Source organism: Pagrus pagrus, assembly GCF_965226575.1.
Source record: "Pagrus pagrus genome assembly, chromosome: 4".
NCBI lineage: Eukaryota > Metazoa > Chordata > Actinopteri > Spariformes > Sparidae > Pagrus > Pagrus pagrus.
The window spans coordinates 15,535,031-15,552,536 of NC_140188.1; the positions used below are offsets into that span (position 1 = coordinate 15,535,031).

At 40.2% G+C, this 17,506-nt stretch overlaps 1 protein-coding gene across 1 annotated transcript in view; it reads right to left on the reverse strand.

Moving 5' to 3' along the window:
- Positions 1 to 17,506, reverse strand: part of sik2b (salt-inducible kinase 2b) — a 48,466-nt gene that overhangs the window by 18,886 nt on the left and 12,074 nt on the right. The window contains exon 4 of the mRNA XM_084351113.1: positions 6,547 to 6,708. Within this exon, the coding sequence (XP_084207239.1) occupies positions 6,547 to 6,708 (162 nt within the window). The remainder of the gene's footprint in view (positions 1 to 6,546; positions 6,709 to 17,506) is intronic.

Below are 17,506 nucleotides of genomic sequence, written 5' to 3' on the forward strand. Positions count from 1 at the left end.
CAGTATAATGCAATACAGCTCAACAGTGCCACAAACATCCACCAAAAATGATCATCGACACCCCTCTGTAAAACAGTTTCAATAAAAATTGAAAATTATAATGGATTTATTGCAGGACTGTACCTAATAAACTGGCAAGTGTATAAAACGGCAGGATGCCAGTGTAATGGTCATTTTTCCTCCATAAATACTAAAATTATTTGGCTTATTTATTGTCCATTGTACGGTGGCCATGAAGGTCAGAACACAACATTACAGAAAACGCAATGACATTTCACAAAACACAACATTTCACAAGTGTTTCAAGAAATGTACTTGTGTTTGGTGAAATCTTGTGTTTTGTGAAATCTTGTGTCTGTCCTTCAGGGCCACCGCACCATTGTCTTACTGTTCAAAATAATTTAGGGCGTGTAGGTATCTGGAGGCCTAATGCTTTTGAGCTTAACTACTGTTTACTATGATTGCAACATCCATTTCTGGCTGAGGAAGGCAAAAATGCTCCAAAACTGCTTTAAAAATAGGGCTGCAGATGACGACAATGATGCTGAAACTCGACTGAATTTGCTGAATTTCGACTGTAAAAAGGTGCAGGGAATACTAGCTCACTGGAAAATACATGTAGGAATGAGGTTTTAGAGATTAGCACAGTGCAGACTCCAGCTGAAAAGAAAAGAGTGAATGTGAGTCCATGCATTCACGCCATTTAATCACTGCAGTGCAGGTAGTGGCAGGTGTGGCTTAGGCAAAGTGGAGGTTAAAGTGGAGCGCCACAGAGGGGTTTATTACAAGTATGTTTACCGTCTGATGCTGCTGTGAAGGTGCGATGTGAGATGCAGGCACAGCGCAGCAGAGCGGAGCAGTGCAGTTGGTTTATCGTCAGAAGCTGTGACCCATTTCATGGAGCTGAATACTGAGCAGACTGGTTGACGTCAAACGCTCCGGCACACTGCAGGCTACTAAACAGAACTCATAACTCGTCGGGAAGGGCGGGGCGGGGGAGTGTGTGTGTTGCGCACAAAAGTATTAGCATAATATTAGCCCAAACATGTCACACTGGAATACACTCCAGCAAACGGCTTATAAAACTGTGTTTGTGTGTGTGATTATCACGAGTGTATGAGTGATATCATCATGCTGCAGCATCCAGCAGTCAAAAATGTTACCGTGTCATTTCTAATAAGGAACGACCATTTTTATAGTTATGGCTGCAGCTCGGGGGGCTTTTTCTCCCTCCTGCTCTTGTGCGATCTCGTTTCTTCTCTTTTTTCCACACTTGTCAACATCTAAAAACTTTTTATTCCTCATTGTCTTGTATGCTCAAATGCTTCAGGTATCCAACATTTCTTATAACCTAGAATTACCACCACACAGTCGTATGCCTCCACCAAACTGAGTGGGAGTTTACATCCATGTCTGTAGTGAAGTCTTTGAAGGAATTTAATAAAAACATAATAAGTGTGATGTTTGTTAAAATGGAAGTTATTAATATACTGACAAGTATGATTCAAGTGATTCATTTCCAGTGAGAAACATGCTGTCGTCATTTAGAAACTATTTTTAAAAGGAAGTTTCATCACGTGGTGCAACAACTACACCATTCGACCCTCAATACTTCAACCTGGCAGCACAGAAGATCTATGAGTCATGTTGAATAATGGTCAGAAAGTCTTTTTGCGGAACATTATGATCCCACAGTGATGTTGACCTTTGACGTTTTGCAGATAAAATGCCATCGCTTCATCATTAAAACCTATTACAAAATAGTGTTACATTTTTCATAATCAACGTGTGATTTCTTGAGTCATGGCCACAAAATCCTTGTCGCTACAACCTTACTTGGTCTGATATGATGAGTAGCTTATAGTGGCTAATGTTAGCTAATGTTAGAAAACTTTAGATAGATATTCCTGAACTTAATTTAACATTACCACATAAGTGTCACATGTTCCTACAGTGGCTGCTATTAAGTAAAAGTACATAGTTTAATCTCAAATATTTACCTTAACCTGAGGCTGATTCTACTGAATTTGGCATATATTTGGTTCCAATGCTTGCTAGGTGAGGGCAACATCTAATATGCCATATATGTTTTTGTTCATTTGTGATACCTCCATTACACACGTTGTTTTCAGAAAGATCAGGTAAAAGATTTAAAGGCCCTGATAACATAATTTTTCAATCAGCTTCTTACCCATGAGGAAAGTCCAACATGAACATTGGTGGTTTCACATGAGAGATATCTGTATGTTTTTCTGAGTTGAGGATCAGTTGTAAAAAGCTGATGTCATGTACCTCTGAGCACCTTTTAAGGATATTAAAAAGACAATTAATTCAATTTATACACTTTCAAGTGTTAAACTGAAACACCTGAGTAGTTCTTTCTCCAAAATTTGTACTTTGATTGTAACATTAAATATTTATGATTCAATTTGCACCAGAGCCAACACATTTCTAGGGGCCTTAAAATCACATAATATGATCAAAAGCTGCAGAACAGCTACAAGATGGACCCTGAGGCGAGACTGTTCAGTCAACTGCTTTTTTCAAGGTCAAAAAAGGAAGCTCAATGGGGATGTTTGTTAAAGGGTCATTCAGTAAATTAAATGCCTGACATATTGATGTCCTCCAACACAATGTTGCAAAAAATCCTGTATTTGAAGTAAAGCCGGAAAGAAGTCCTGCTCACTGATTTGCAACATAGACAACAATAAACCAATATAACCAGAGATAATGATGGAGTAGCCACGGGGAAGAAAACCAGACAACCAGTCTCTATTCTATATACTATTGTTACACAGTGTATTGTATATCAACATATTGTCCGACCCTGCTGGCTTTCATTCGTTTCTATTCCTATAGATGTGTATCTACAAAGTAATTAGACACCGTTTCTCCAACAGGTGTCCTTGATCTGGAGACTGTTTGTACTTTCTACATCACTTAATAGAGCATGAAACACCTTTAGGGTTCGGTACACTTTCAATGACATCACTCTGTGGATGGTTTCACCCTTGAAAAATTCAAATAATGTTATATACAGAAACAGACCGGAGATTTGAGACAATATATGACATATCAGATTTCTCGGTTCTCTGAGACCATTTTTGCTTTGTTTATAAGAATCCCGACACAACCTAACACGTGTAACTGACTGTATATTTTGCTGCTAAGCCACAAAGGACTGCCCTCTGCTCATCCTCTGATCCAGCAACTTGCTTTTGTTTTCCGTTATTTCTCCTCCTCTCTTTCCATCCCCTTCAATCTGCCAACTTGAAGTAAAGGGGCCGTTTGAAGTGAAAACATGAAGGGCACCCCCCGCTGCTGCGGTTCCCCTCTCCTCTGCAGCCACCATTAGCATGACCTTTCTTTGACTGACCGCTGCCTGGTTAAGCTCCGTACAGAACGACCAGAGGTGGCCTTTAAAAAACAGGGAGACATCAGGACCGCAGGAAAAAACCCAGAAGCATGATGCAGCATAGACACGTAGGTTTGGACATAATTTTCAGACTAGTGCTAAAAGGATTGTTGAAACAGAGAACTAATAGAAATTTTGTTTACAAAGCTGCTCAAAGTGCTTTACATCCAAATTCTACATTTACAGTGTTAGGTATGTATGAACGGTGTAATACAAATAAGGATTTATTAAACATTTAGAACATTTAAACAAATTAGAGATCACCCAATATGTTTTTTTTCAGGGCTGATACCGATTATTAGTAATTGAGGAGACCGATATCCGTTATATGGAACCGGTATACATTTGCAGTAAAAATGAATGTCTTCGTGTCCAAATTTTTTTAATAAGTATAATTTACTCAACTTCTGCACTCAAGTACAATTTTATGATTTATGATCTTTTGCTATTTTATACTTTCACTCCGCTACATTTATTTGATAACTTTAGTTACTAATTACTATTACAGATTCAGATTATTCAGTGTTGACAGGCTATTACTTGTGACGTGTAACCACTCAGATGGAGCTGTGAGCAGGGCATTGAGTGAGACAACAAGTATCGCATCTCTAAATGAATTTACTTTGCCAACATCCGGACACAAAATATAAAGATTTTGATAATCTGATAAATGCTAAATAGCTGCCCCGATAATCAGTCTATCCCGAAAGCAATTGCATTGAAAAATGTTGAATAAAACAAAATACAATAGGGTGGATTTATAAGAAAGCTGTCAAGAATCTTTTTAAAAATCAATAAGATTGAATAAAAGTGAGGATATGTGTATGACTTTAAAGCAAGATTAAAAAGGTGAGTCTTAATTTTTTTGCCTTTAATTTAAAGAAGATTTCAAATCTAGTGTAAGTCCTTTATTGTTTTATTATATATAGTGCTTACATGGTGCTTTTCACTAAATTAATGTGCACTCAACACAAACAAAATACATATACAATGCTCTGAAAAAATGTGACAGACATTTTATAGACAAAAAACCCTAATCAATCATTTCTTTTTGTTAGTTGTAGCCCGATTTGCATTTAAAAAGTAACCTGCGGAGTGGGTACCCGCTCTAGTTGTCGTCCACACACAGTCCTGCCAACGGTGTCACACTGCTATTCCACTGATCTACAGGTGGCGCTAAAATGCCAAGATATGCAGAAATGTGCCAACAAAGGCAGTAAAGAAGACCAGAAGCTCGCATTTTTTAGATCTCAAGGATCTAATATAAATTGCTACACCGAATAAATTGCTACACAATTAATGGTCTAAAAATAATCAACACATTAAATGATGTTGAAAATAACCAGCAGCTCTAAATGCAGATTAGATCTACATGAACAGAGAGACAATGACACCAATGTTACAAATACATTCAAGACAATGTGAGGACTGTCTTTCCAATGTACAGTACAAATCTGATATGTACCCATAGGCCTCTTATGGTAACTACTTTTGTTGACGATACAGTTTCCCAGAAATGATTGCGATGGAGGATATTATGGTCCATTTTATGAGACCATTTTATGCCTCTGACAATGACACCCTTTTACAGAGCAATGAACTAATTATGAAGCATATTCAGATGTAAATATTCAAAATAAATTAATTAAAAATTCAAATAAAACCATACAAACAAAACATATATGAAGCAAAAACTGCGCTTAACAGGCAATAAACTGCCAATGACAATCTATTTTTTTTTTGTCTCGTGTCTGAGGATATGCTTATATATCAGTAAGTTGATGAGACAAAATATGATGAGAAACAACCTAGTTATCATGACAGGCCCATGTACCCATCAAAACTTCTTTACTGTCTGCCTAACTTGTCTGAGCATGTTGTGTATAAGAGCAGTACAGAACGTACCTTCCTGCCGATGTCCTCCCAAGAGACATTTTTTTTCTAATCACAAGCCAGGTAATGTTCTGTTCATTGTTTTCCTGCTTCAAATCTAATCTACCGTGCGGACAATCGGCTGTGAGTCAGACCTGTTTGTGAAAATTACTGCTGGGGTAATAACATCTCAAGGTTATCATCTTGGACCCTTCTGAGAAACAGTAGATGGGATGATGCAGAATGAGGCAGCTGAAACACTCGGTTCTCTATCAGTTATTGTATAGTTCATTCTAATTCGTCCTTATCTGGTTTGACCTTTTAGAACAAATAAAAGCTACTGAACACTGGCTTTGCCTCGAATGAATGTGAACTGTCATGTTACCCACATTAAGGAACATTTATCAGATCAATAAACAATGGTTTTATTCTATTGGAGTGCATAATAGAATGTGTGAAGTCCTTTGAGGATAAGAGGCCATTTTCCCTGGAGCACACATGTTCAGTGTGTCTGGTATCCTTTCACACCTATATTTATAGCCACCCTCATGTGATCAGCTCACCTTAGATGGATTTTAGTATCAGTATCTCTGAATAAAGCCTGAGATAACCCTCGGCCTCTTTCAGAGCATTGTCACAGCTGCAGCCCTGCTGCCTTGCATGCATCGCTCCTTATCACGCTCCCTTCATCCTCTCATCCACCACTCCAAAGCAGCCAATCCATATCATCACCTCCTCTTCCTCCTCCTCCTCCTCCTCCTCCTCCTCCAATTAAAGCCAAAGCCTTCCCTCCCACCACCCTCATCCCCTCCCACCCTCCCCTTCTCCACTCTGGGAAACAGCGGTAGGGTGACATTCTCACTAGTTGGCTCTAAATGCCAGTTGCTTAATAATCACACTTTGAAGCTTGTACTACAGACCTCCAGCTTAGTCTCAAATCTCTGCCTCAGGGTCCGTTCCCCTCTCTGTCCTCTACCGTAAGGTTTCTTTCTCAAAATTAAAGCTAGGGGTCACTGGGGAGGGGTTTCTGATCTCCTCTGATCAGTTTTGATAAAGGTAGAGCAAGCCTTTGGATTCTGTTATGGCATCTTTCAGCCATCAGATATCTTGCAAGCAACCGCTGACCACTTCTCAACACTGTGTAAATGGCTTGGACAGGTAGTTAAGACATTTCTGGACTATACCAGCACTGAGATCATGGCAGGCGATGGATCAAAACTAAATGCAGTCATTCATAAATGAGTTTATGAGTACGGTACCTGCAATCTTGATGTTCATGTGGCCGTCCAGCAGCAGATTCTCCGCCTTCAGGTCCCTGTGGACAATGTTGCGGTTGTGACAATACTCCACTGCCGACAGGATCTGCCAGAACTTCCTCCTGGCCTCTAGCTCACTGAGACGGCCGTGCTTCGCCAGGTAGTCTGCAGCCAGACAGCGGAGAGAGGTGATGTTAGAAGTACACGCGGATAATATTTTACACAGTCCTTTCAAACACAGTGTAAGGTATCACTTAGTACAGCTGAAAAGAATGCATTTGTGCAGATTTTTTCATTCCATCGAGTGTTGGCGGTTTTGTTGAAAGGATAATTTACTTCTGATGAGGTGCAGGCCTGGTGCCAGTAGCAGTTTGCAGCTGCTCTACATTACAGCATGCTTTGTAAAAGTGACTCAGTGCAAGATGGACGGTGTAATTTTTCTTCGGAAACCCCTGTTCTAACCCTGCGCGCGAGTGTGTGAATAGGCAATGGAGGAGAGAATGCACGATGTTGTCATAGCCGGAGGAGGAGAGGGGAGGATGAGATTTCTGAGAACTGGTCTTTCGGTACGTAATGTCCACATTAGTACGAGTTGGAACAGTGTGTGAGTTGAGGGGGGGAGGTTTGACAATCAAGACTAGGTAAAAGTAAAAGTAAAAGTAAATATGATGCTGAGTTCTTACCCAATGAGTACAAAAACATATGATTCATTTAATGTGCTTGAGTTTGTGTTTGTGTAGAAAGATGAAACCGGAGTCTCTTGCTGTCTTTGGGGGGCTAAAGTCATAAATTTAAGCATCTTCTTTATCCAAGCATCCAGATCACTGACCTTTCTCTCTTTGTCTGCTCTCATGCTGCCTTTGCTGTTTTTCTAACCTTTCACACTCAGCGTTGACAAATTTTTTACAAAGTCATCCTGACAGACTATTTTACGGGTTGCATGATATTTTTTGCAGCCCCGTGAACTTTGGAAAGCGCGGTGTTTGTTGCTGTCGGCAGGGTTCCTCTTCACACCTCTCTGTCCAGATAGCTTGCAAACTCTTCAATTCACACTCTGTGGCAAACAAGATAGGACACTCTGTGTTGGCTTCCCCTTCCAGCTGGCATGGATACAGACCACCGACCAAACCCGACGACAATGCACAACAGCCACAACAAAGCCAGCCAACAAAGTTTTATATGAGTAAACCGAGTGTGCAGAATATAAGGAACGCAATTATGTGAAGAATCACAAAAGGTCAATCTTATAAAAGACCATTTGTGTAATCACAAAGCAGATGGAGACTTGCAGCCTAGTTTGCTCGAGATTTTAAAAACAACTTTTTGCCTGGTCTTGCGTTTGTTAGAAATACCTTTTAACTCTGCCTTTTTCTACACAAGTAATATTGCTGTGACTTCTCTGGCGTGCACACACAAATTATGTAAAAGATAAGATCACTGACAGAATTTCAAAACCAGGCCTCTGTCAAGAAGATGCAGAGAAGTCACATTAAGCCTATTTCACAGTCCATTAACTTCAAAAACATCGAGACATCAACTAAGCGTGGGATATTTTAAGTATAGCAACACGTATCCTGAGGCCAGCGGTGTGCATAATGTTGTAACTCTTCATCTCAACTTCTGAGGGTTGACCAAAAGGCCAGCTGTGTGTTGGAACAAAGACTATACAATAACAATGACTAAAGGAGAGACGTAAGTTGCACCATTAAGCTTCAGGGAGATCAAGCTGTTTTGTCCTCAACAGCTTGGTTGATAAATAGCGTCGGACAGAGTGAGAAAACCTGATTAGATAGCGGCTGGCAAATTCCATAGAGGAGGCCATTCAGTGACCAGGGCAGCTTTCATGCAACGCTGCTAATCAAAAAACACACCAGGGAGGGGAATGTGTCGAGGACGTCCAAGTATGCACCTGTGAGAAGGACATGGGTCTAGAGCAAAAACTGTTGTTGGATCAAACCGCTCCTTTAATTGGTCTGCCTCCTCTGAAGCCGTCGGTATGTTTCAACCAAAGCACTTATTGAATGGTCAAACAACAAGAAGCGGTACAAACTAGTTTGATTCCTGCATAGAACGAACACCTTATCCAATCATATTTGACCAAAAGTGTTTGTACTGCAGCTGTTGCACTAAAAGGTGGGGTGAAAAGCCTGCCATCGCATGGACGGGTGTGTCACTGTAATCACTCAAAATGGAGATAAGAGCGCAGACTTTATGACTTTCCACTAAGGAATTCATTGTGTTGGACTGGTTTGTACGCAGAATGAGTGAAGTGGGCGTGCATGTTTGGGTTGTTGTTTGACACTAGCCCCATTCACACTGCCCTTTGAGCGCGGGGATCATGCGCCGATTCTCCGCATCCTCCTCTGTGTGAAAGTTTCAGATGTGGAGAGGGGTGAAATTTCGCTGTGGCTCTGATGCGCTCCGGAGGTAGTATCAGAGGCGCAGCAGAGGCGAGCCGGCGTCTGTGTGAATGGAAAAGCCGGAGGCCCGGAGCGGGGGTGTGTCGATCTGATGGTGTTCACAGTCTGACAACTAAACAGATCCTTCACTCAACAAAATAAAGAGAAATGTCCCACAAAGCAACATTACATGACCAAACAACAGTAACATAGCAACTGGTACTGTCTTTGGCAAAAAATAGTGCAGTTATACGTGGGGAAGTGTGTCATCCTGTCTGTCCTACCGACTCTTCGTCACATTTCTGCCCGAAAAACAGTGCATGTCCCCGGCAAAAAACTTTAACTCACCAAGTGTTTGTCTCCTTCCACTATTGTGTTGTTGTAGTTACTGTCTTGAAAAAAATCACGGCAACAGTCAGCCCCCCCAACCGAGACTTATGTGAACTTTCCCCCAGAAAACATCATCCCTCCCCGCGAGTGAGAGAGTCAGACAACGTCCTGTTTACTGATGGTGATTATGCAATTATGTAATTTAGAGCGAAAAACATAACTGTGTCACCTTACAGGATGCATGTAGGGTCAGGATCTCGGTCATAACACATTAACAGCATCCATGTGATTCTAAACAGTCAGCGGGTACATGATTAACAGGTGGACACCGGCGTGCTGTACGAATTGACACACTGGGGCAGCTTTACGCCGGAGCTGCTTGGTTCTGTGCGAACAAACAAAGGCGGAGAATTGGTGAACCTCCGTTGCGGAGACAATGCGGAGTCTCTGTGTGAAAAGGGATACTGTGATGTGCTATGGCTAATTCAGAAGAGCTAGAGGATCCACAGGCTGCTTTCATATCAGCTGTGAGGGAAAGTTTCAGGGAGTGAGTGGTGAACTGGACGCGGACTGACTAACCCTGACTTCTGTGTACCGTTACTCACTGAGAGCTCGACTCTCAATCACACACACATAGTGTCCGATCTAACTAACAGTCCATAACTGAAAGATATTTAGTTTACTATTACAGAAGACTAAGTATGCTAATATTGCCTTTTTCTTTTCTTTCTTTTTTTTTTTTTTTTTTTTTTTTTTAAAATTGGAAACAAAAAAATTGTGGCATTTTGGTTTAAAAACAACTATTGTCTCCAGATTTTTTGTCACATGAACCCTCGCTTAATCAACTACTGGTTTTAAAACTCTAAAAAGAATCCCACTTGACTGTTTTAACTCTTTAAACACTGAAATGTTCAACAAACCGAATGCTGATCCCCACAATCTTAATCTGAATTCTGTATCTGTAACGGCAGCACTGTTTCTACTGCTTGTTCTACAGTAGCACTTGAAAAACAAGTCATTACTGTGTAAGCCATCATCACACACACACACACACACACACACACACACACACACACACACACACACACACACACACACACACACACACACACACACACACACACACACACACACACACAGCGGTATGTTGCCCCAGTGGAAGGATGAGTAATCCACTGATACAATGTTGGCGAGGGCAAGGACCTCAGCACAGCGAGGCATACAGAGCTGCATTCTGGGAAAGCGAACAGAACAAGTATGAATCATAGGGGTATTAGGGAACAGCTCAACAACCACTGTGTTCCACTTCTGCTGAGAGCTGTGTGAGGAGCTAAGTCTCTTAACAGCTGCTCAGGTTTGGAGGGGACACACATCATGGGTACAAACTGGCTTTTTGGCGAGACCTCTGGCTGGACTTCAGATAACACAGTGGGCCAGGCATAGAGAGTGTGTGTGTGTGTGTGCATGTGCGTGTAGGTGTAGAGGACGGAGGGACGAGGCGCAAACACACACACACACTCTGTTTCCACATCAGTAACTGATACCCAAACCACTTAAATACAGCAGGCACATTAAAGTCACGTCTATGTGGGTGTTGATAGATGTTGGTGCAGATTTAATACTGGCACCCTCAGGGGTTAAACTGAGCTGGAGCGAGCTGGAGCGCAGAGCTGCCCTCCCATCCAAGTTATAACCCGCCAAAACATTCAGCCAGAGCTACTAGTTGTGACTTCTCCTCCATGGTACAAGTGTTCATTCAGGAAGTATTCAAATAAAAAAAAAAAAAAGGATTTATTTCTTTTGCCTAAACAAACAACAAACAAAACCCACCTTTATAATTATTGCCAAATTATTCCAAACAGAATTTTTTAATTTAACAGGCCTGTGACAATCATGGCAAATCCCATCCACTACTTTCAAAACCTTTATTATCTAGTCGTGTTTTTTTTGCTTCTTGTTGTTTTTAATTTGGTTAGATTTGACTGTTTTAAATGCTAAGATAATTGCTCACAATCTGGGAATGAATTTGTTGCATCTTTAATTGTCATACTGTGACATAAACCAAAGATTACTTTGATTTTTAAAAAAAAAATTTATTACACCGTTTTGTCTCAGAGAACACGACTATAAAACGGACTCAAAACAGTCTCCATCACATCATGTTGCCCTTCACAGCCACAAATACCTGTAATAGAATAATAATTCACTCGTGCTGCAACTTAATATTATTTTAATTGTTTATTAATCTGTCTACTATTTTCTTGATTTATCGATTAGAGGTCTGATCTAAAAATGTAAGGAAATGTTGAAAAATGTTAATCAGTGTTTCCCAAAGGCCAGGATGACAGCCACTTTTGGAGGTCAAGGCTAGATTACACTTAAAGATAAATCACTACAATACTTATTTGATATTCCTTCAGGAATGCATGGCAAACAATGTCTATGGTGCTCTATACTGAAGCCCTAATACAATTTACAGGTGTAATCTCAGTGTGTGATCCATAAGCTGCTTCTTAAGTCTGTGATCAGGCCAGTTTGGATAGGATGAGCAGCTCCTTGATGCGATCAGAAAGTCAGACTATTTTCAGACACAACAACAGGTGTTTTGAGGTTGCACAAAACAATGTCAGTCTAACAATGTCAGCGTGTCACTGGCAATTGAAAACCGTGGGTGTGTCTGGTAATTAAGAATGACGCATGTCGAGCTACCTCTCCGTGCGTCTGAGGCTCTCAATCCTTATCCTATCTTCTAATCTTATCCTACGGAGAATAATTGTCCACTTCAGGCTTAATAATTAGCTCTCTATAAAAGATCTGACATGACCAACTTCTGATTCTATATGTATGTGTGAACATATTTCTCTTGATACAAAATAAGGCTCTATGTTTTAAATGCTTTATCATGTCTATTTTGTGCAGACGACCCTGTTGAATGGCTCAGATACATTTTCTTTGTTTTTCTCCTTTACACAATATGAGGCAACATCTCCGTTTACCTAGTCAAGTTTAGTTCACTGTGGATACTTCCGGACTGATATTTTGTTTTGACTTCTTAAAAACACCATGTTATTTATACATGCTCTAATTTATTTAATATAAAAAACACCACACGGTCTCCAAATGTCTGAAATCACTGAGGAAGATGAGCACAAATTGCCTCGGCTCAAATGTAGAAAAACACGTCAGGTTTATTCTGGCACAACATTTTCCTTCACGCAAATGTATCCCTCAGCAGTCGGATCCTTGAAAGGTGCCATGTAAGACGCTGCCTGTCACTCAACTGAAAACACTTTTTGTTCACATCAAAAGGGAGGAAATCTGCTACCTTTAAGAATCACCAGAACCAAGCACAGGAAGGTAGATATTAACTCTATCTGCTGGAATTTGAAATGTAGACATTTATACTGAAGCAGAATTAAGGACAAACCTGCGTGTCGTTTTAATTAACAAATAGTGAGAGAACATACCTGGAACATACCTGGCATAATCCCTGCCGTGGCAATATATTGTCATCCATGACGACTTAAATATCTAATTGACCGACTCGCCTATAATTTGGGTAGATATTACTGATGTAGTTCATGTCTGCTAGTCCTGTGTAGCCTGTACTAGAGCAATAACGATTAATCGATTAGTTGACAGCTATTTTGACGATTGGGTTTCTTTACTCCTCTATACAGTAAACTGAATATCTTTGGGTTGTGGACAAAAGAAGACATTTGAGGACGTCATCTTGGGCTTTCGGAAACACCAATCACCTTTTTTTTTTTTTTACCATTTGACATTTTATAGCCCACACAATGAATCGATTGACATTTTAATCGTCAAAGAAGATAATCGTTAGTCACAGCCTCAGACACACTACATAGGCCTTTGTCCTTCAAATGTATTATTCACGTCATGTGGACAGGTGATGTTGGTTTCCTACAATCATGCAGCTGTTGATGGAACAGTAGCAAAAAGACATCTTTGTTGCAAGTCAAACGTTACTGCAATTGATATCAAATGTCTCCAAAGATCTACTGACCTTGGAGACATTTACTTATTTACTTATATTTAAGCCATTTAGGAGAAATTGCTAAATTTATTTTGGGTCACACTTTTTTGTAAAAAATGGGACATTAAAGCCTTGCATGTTATTTGATAGCAAACAACTGGTCCTACTTTGGCCAGCCAATCCTTCATTTATGTATATTTTCCCTCTTCTGGTCATCAAAGTCAAAGCTGCCACACCCTGGCTGCTGACTGATCTGCAGAAACTGACCCAGTAAATATGAAGGATGCTTTACAGTGAAATACAAATTGACAGCTTAAGTACATAAGAATGTGTGTCAGATAAATAGCCTGAGCGTTTCTTTGAAGTCTCCCTGTCTCATTCCCTTTCCATCAGTCAGACAAGAGATCTGCATGAGTGATTCTACTCACTGCCAGCTATTATACTCCCCTCTCTCCAGCAGTGCTTTCTTAAATATGCATGCCCTACATTTCCCCACCACCTTCCAAATTCAAATGGATGTCCCCTGCTCTCGCCTCTATTCTCTTCTTCCTCCTCTCCCCTCCTGCCTCTGCTCTCCGCAACTCTGCTTTATTTGTGGCTGACCCAATTTTCCAGGTTTGATCCATCCTGCGGTTTTGAGGCAGACTGTGAGAGCGGCACACTGACTGACAGACAGACAGACACAAAGGCACACCGACGAGCTGGCACGGATTCCTCTCCTGTGCCCATTACCGTGCCCACCCGCCCCTCATGCGAGAATGAACCCATCACTCTCCGCCTCCTTGTGCCAAACCCAGCGCCGCTTCTTTGTCTTTACGGCTCCAGACGTACACACACACATATACACTACACCCCTCCTGCTCCTCCACAACACCAGTTTGGTCTGAAGAGAGAATCGGAGGCTCATCCATTGTCTCGCTGATTGGCTGTAACAGGGTGGGCTGCTAAGCTTCCACAACTTCACATCTTCCGTTCGCTGTAACCTCTGGCCAGGAGCGGACCTGAGAAATTCATCATGTCAGAAAAGCGGAGGCAACTCTCTGGAGGGCGATAGTGGAGGAAGAGGCTTGGCAGCTTATCCATTTGTCTGAGTGCATCATGACTGAATGACTTGATCCGTCTCTATTTGGAAATCAGAACTGATTGTTCAATTTTGTAAGATTGAATACTGTAATACTCGTCTAATGCTGCAGCTTCCAGTCAGTGTCTGCCTGGCTGAGTCAACGCTGCCATTGCTGCTGCAGCTGATGATGACATATGACTATCTTACATAACTATATTACATTGTGCAATCGGGGCAGAGGGGTCTGAGGAATCAGGACACAATGGTTTTATAATGCCCTGAGTTGATAACATGAGAAAATCTATGGATTATGGAAAATGAGGCTGACCAATTGTGATCGGTTATTTAAAGAAATAGTTTGACATTTTAAGACTTAGATGAGACGACCAATAACTAACGTAACGCGTCACCATAACTACTTGATGTTGGATGATACATTGCAAAATACAAAAATGGAGTCTGCATTAGATTATGCTTCCATAAACTTTTATTACCCCCATGTATGACGTTTTGGGCCAAGCCCTTCTTCAGACACGAAACAAGTTCAGTGACACACCTGATCAGAGGGGTCAGGTTACTACAATAATGCTAGTGTCTCAGCACTTGTTCACATGGGGGAAATAAAAGTTCATGGGAACATTGTCTAGTGTGCGGACTCTATTTTTATATTTTCCACTTTTGCTACTCTTCAGCACCAAGTGTTAAATGTGCTTAGATGCGTGTGCTTTTATAAACTTTTTGAATGTTATACTGTCCCAGAAATAATTGCAATAAACGATATTACTGTCATTTTAAGACTATTTTATGCCGCAAAAGCAATGAACTTTTAATTCTCCAGACTATTCAGAAAACAGAATTTGAAACAAATAATAAAATATCTGCTAAAAATTAAACTTAAATAAGATAAAACCACACAACCAAAATGTTGAATAAAATTAACTGCATTGAAAGAGGAGGTTGCATTTCAACAATTGGACAATGCTGGACCCAAAAATATAGCCAACATATAAAAAAAAAAAATGAAAAGGTAGAACATCTTAAAAATCCAAATAAAATGAATTATCTGGCTATCTATAACATAATTATCGTGACAGGCAAACCAATAACACTCTCTTTGGTCTGTTAGCTATGAAGCTACAGCCATGAGACAGTTAGCTTAGCTTAGGACAGAGACTGGAAACAGGTTGAAACAGCTAGCATAGCTCTGTTTACTGAGTTACATTATTATTATCACGTTTTTCAAATCTGTACTTAAACAAAAGTTCAGAAACATTATTTTTTTCTGTTTCAAGCTAGCTTTTCCCCCCTGCTCCCAGTCTTTATGCTAAGCTAAGCTAGCCTACCTTTTCCTGTCTGTAGCTACATGGTTAACAGACAGATATGAGAGTGGTGCCGATCTTCTTATCTAATTCTGCAAGAAAGCATAATTCCCACAATGGTGAACTATTCCTTTAAGAATAAGAGCTGTATAGTGAGGTGTTGTGTCACTACATAGCCCGACACAGGCTTATTAAAGCTGCCATTTGGTCTAACCACACTAGGCTGTGGTGGCTGTAACATACACACTGTATACAGAGGTGTTTTTCTGTCTCATCTCTGTGCACTTCTGTTCTTCTTTCATATTTTTAACAGCACTCTTTTCTCTTTTTTTTTCTTTTTCTTGCGTCTGCTTCCCAGCTCTCTCTCTCTAGGTCACAAGAGCAGGCATTGCTGCTGCTGAGTCAACATCACAAGTGGAACACTGGCCTCAAAATCACAAAGACACACACACACATACACACAGTGAAGTTTACCGTAGACTATCACTCGAGTAATCCTCTCAGCTACTGTGTCTGAAAGTAGGCTAAGTGCTAAACATTCTCAGACTGTCTAATAGGTGAGGCCAATAATCTATGTGGATCATGATCCACTTAAAGTTTGTCCACGTCAGACAGGTCTATACTCGTGCTATAAAATATTTGAATGTACAATTTGGTTCCTGTCTGCTTGCTCAGAACTGGAATAATACCATATATATATATAATATTTGCTGTGTAAATAATCCTGCGACAAATGCAAATAATTGCAATAAATGTGCTCATTTCAATTGAGATTGAATGTGTGTGTGCGTGTGTGTGTGTGCGTGTGTTGCATGCCAAAATGGACACATCCATCTTCATTTTTTCCAAATTAAAATTATAAATGTCCACAGTTCAGCACAAGCACACTCTGTCCTCCAGCCATAACACACGTGTCTCTCTTTTAACTTTGTAATGAAGAAAAAAGAGGTTTACCAAACACTTAAAATAAATGACTTTAGCTCGACAGATTGATATAATGAAATCAACATGAAACAGTAAATGACCATGTTCCAGTGCCTGCCACGTGTGCAGTGGTGATAGAGGGCATGTGGCGCTGTGGCAGACGAAGATAACTTCTTATCTTTATGTACTATTCTTGTTATGTTCTGACTTGTCTGTCCTTTCCAGCACAAGTGTCTTTATTTGCGTCACTTTAAAGCAGTGTGTGTAAAACACGTAAGTAAGTACCTTGTAAGTTCAGCCGGTCCACTTGGAAACTCGTTTAATGTTTATATGGCAAATCTGAGAGCACTTCCTTATTGGTGACTTTTGTCTTTAAAAAACCTGGTAAATGACTGACTAGAAGTTATCATCCATACCAAAAAGGGAGCTTTTTTTTCTATCAGTCTCAAACGTCCATAATGACTAAGACGAGATGTATTTTTTTCTCTTGTGACCTGCTTCCGCTACTTGTTGCAAAAGGAGATAAACATGTAACATCTGGTTGCTTTAGTCATTTAAAAGATCATTATGAAAGACCTTCAGGCTGCGTGAATCACAGAGGCTTAGTTTTTATCATCTATTTAGGTCCTATTAAGACTTCTGCCCGTTTACTGCTAGTATTGTACGTTTCAGAATACAGTTTTATGTGATTGTTGCATTTCTTAAAATCAAGAATAGTGTATAAAGCTTGTATGCCTTTATCGTTTCATGATGTTTTCCTCTTCTACACGAGAAAATATTAACATATAGGAGCTGAAATGTAGATAATTAATACATTAAAAATAGATTTTATAATAAGATAAATAACAGATTCCTCATTCAAATCATTTTTAAGCAAAAATGGCAACGAAAAGTCTCTGGTTGAAGCTATACACATATAGGAACTAGCTGG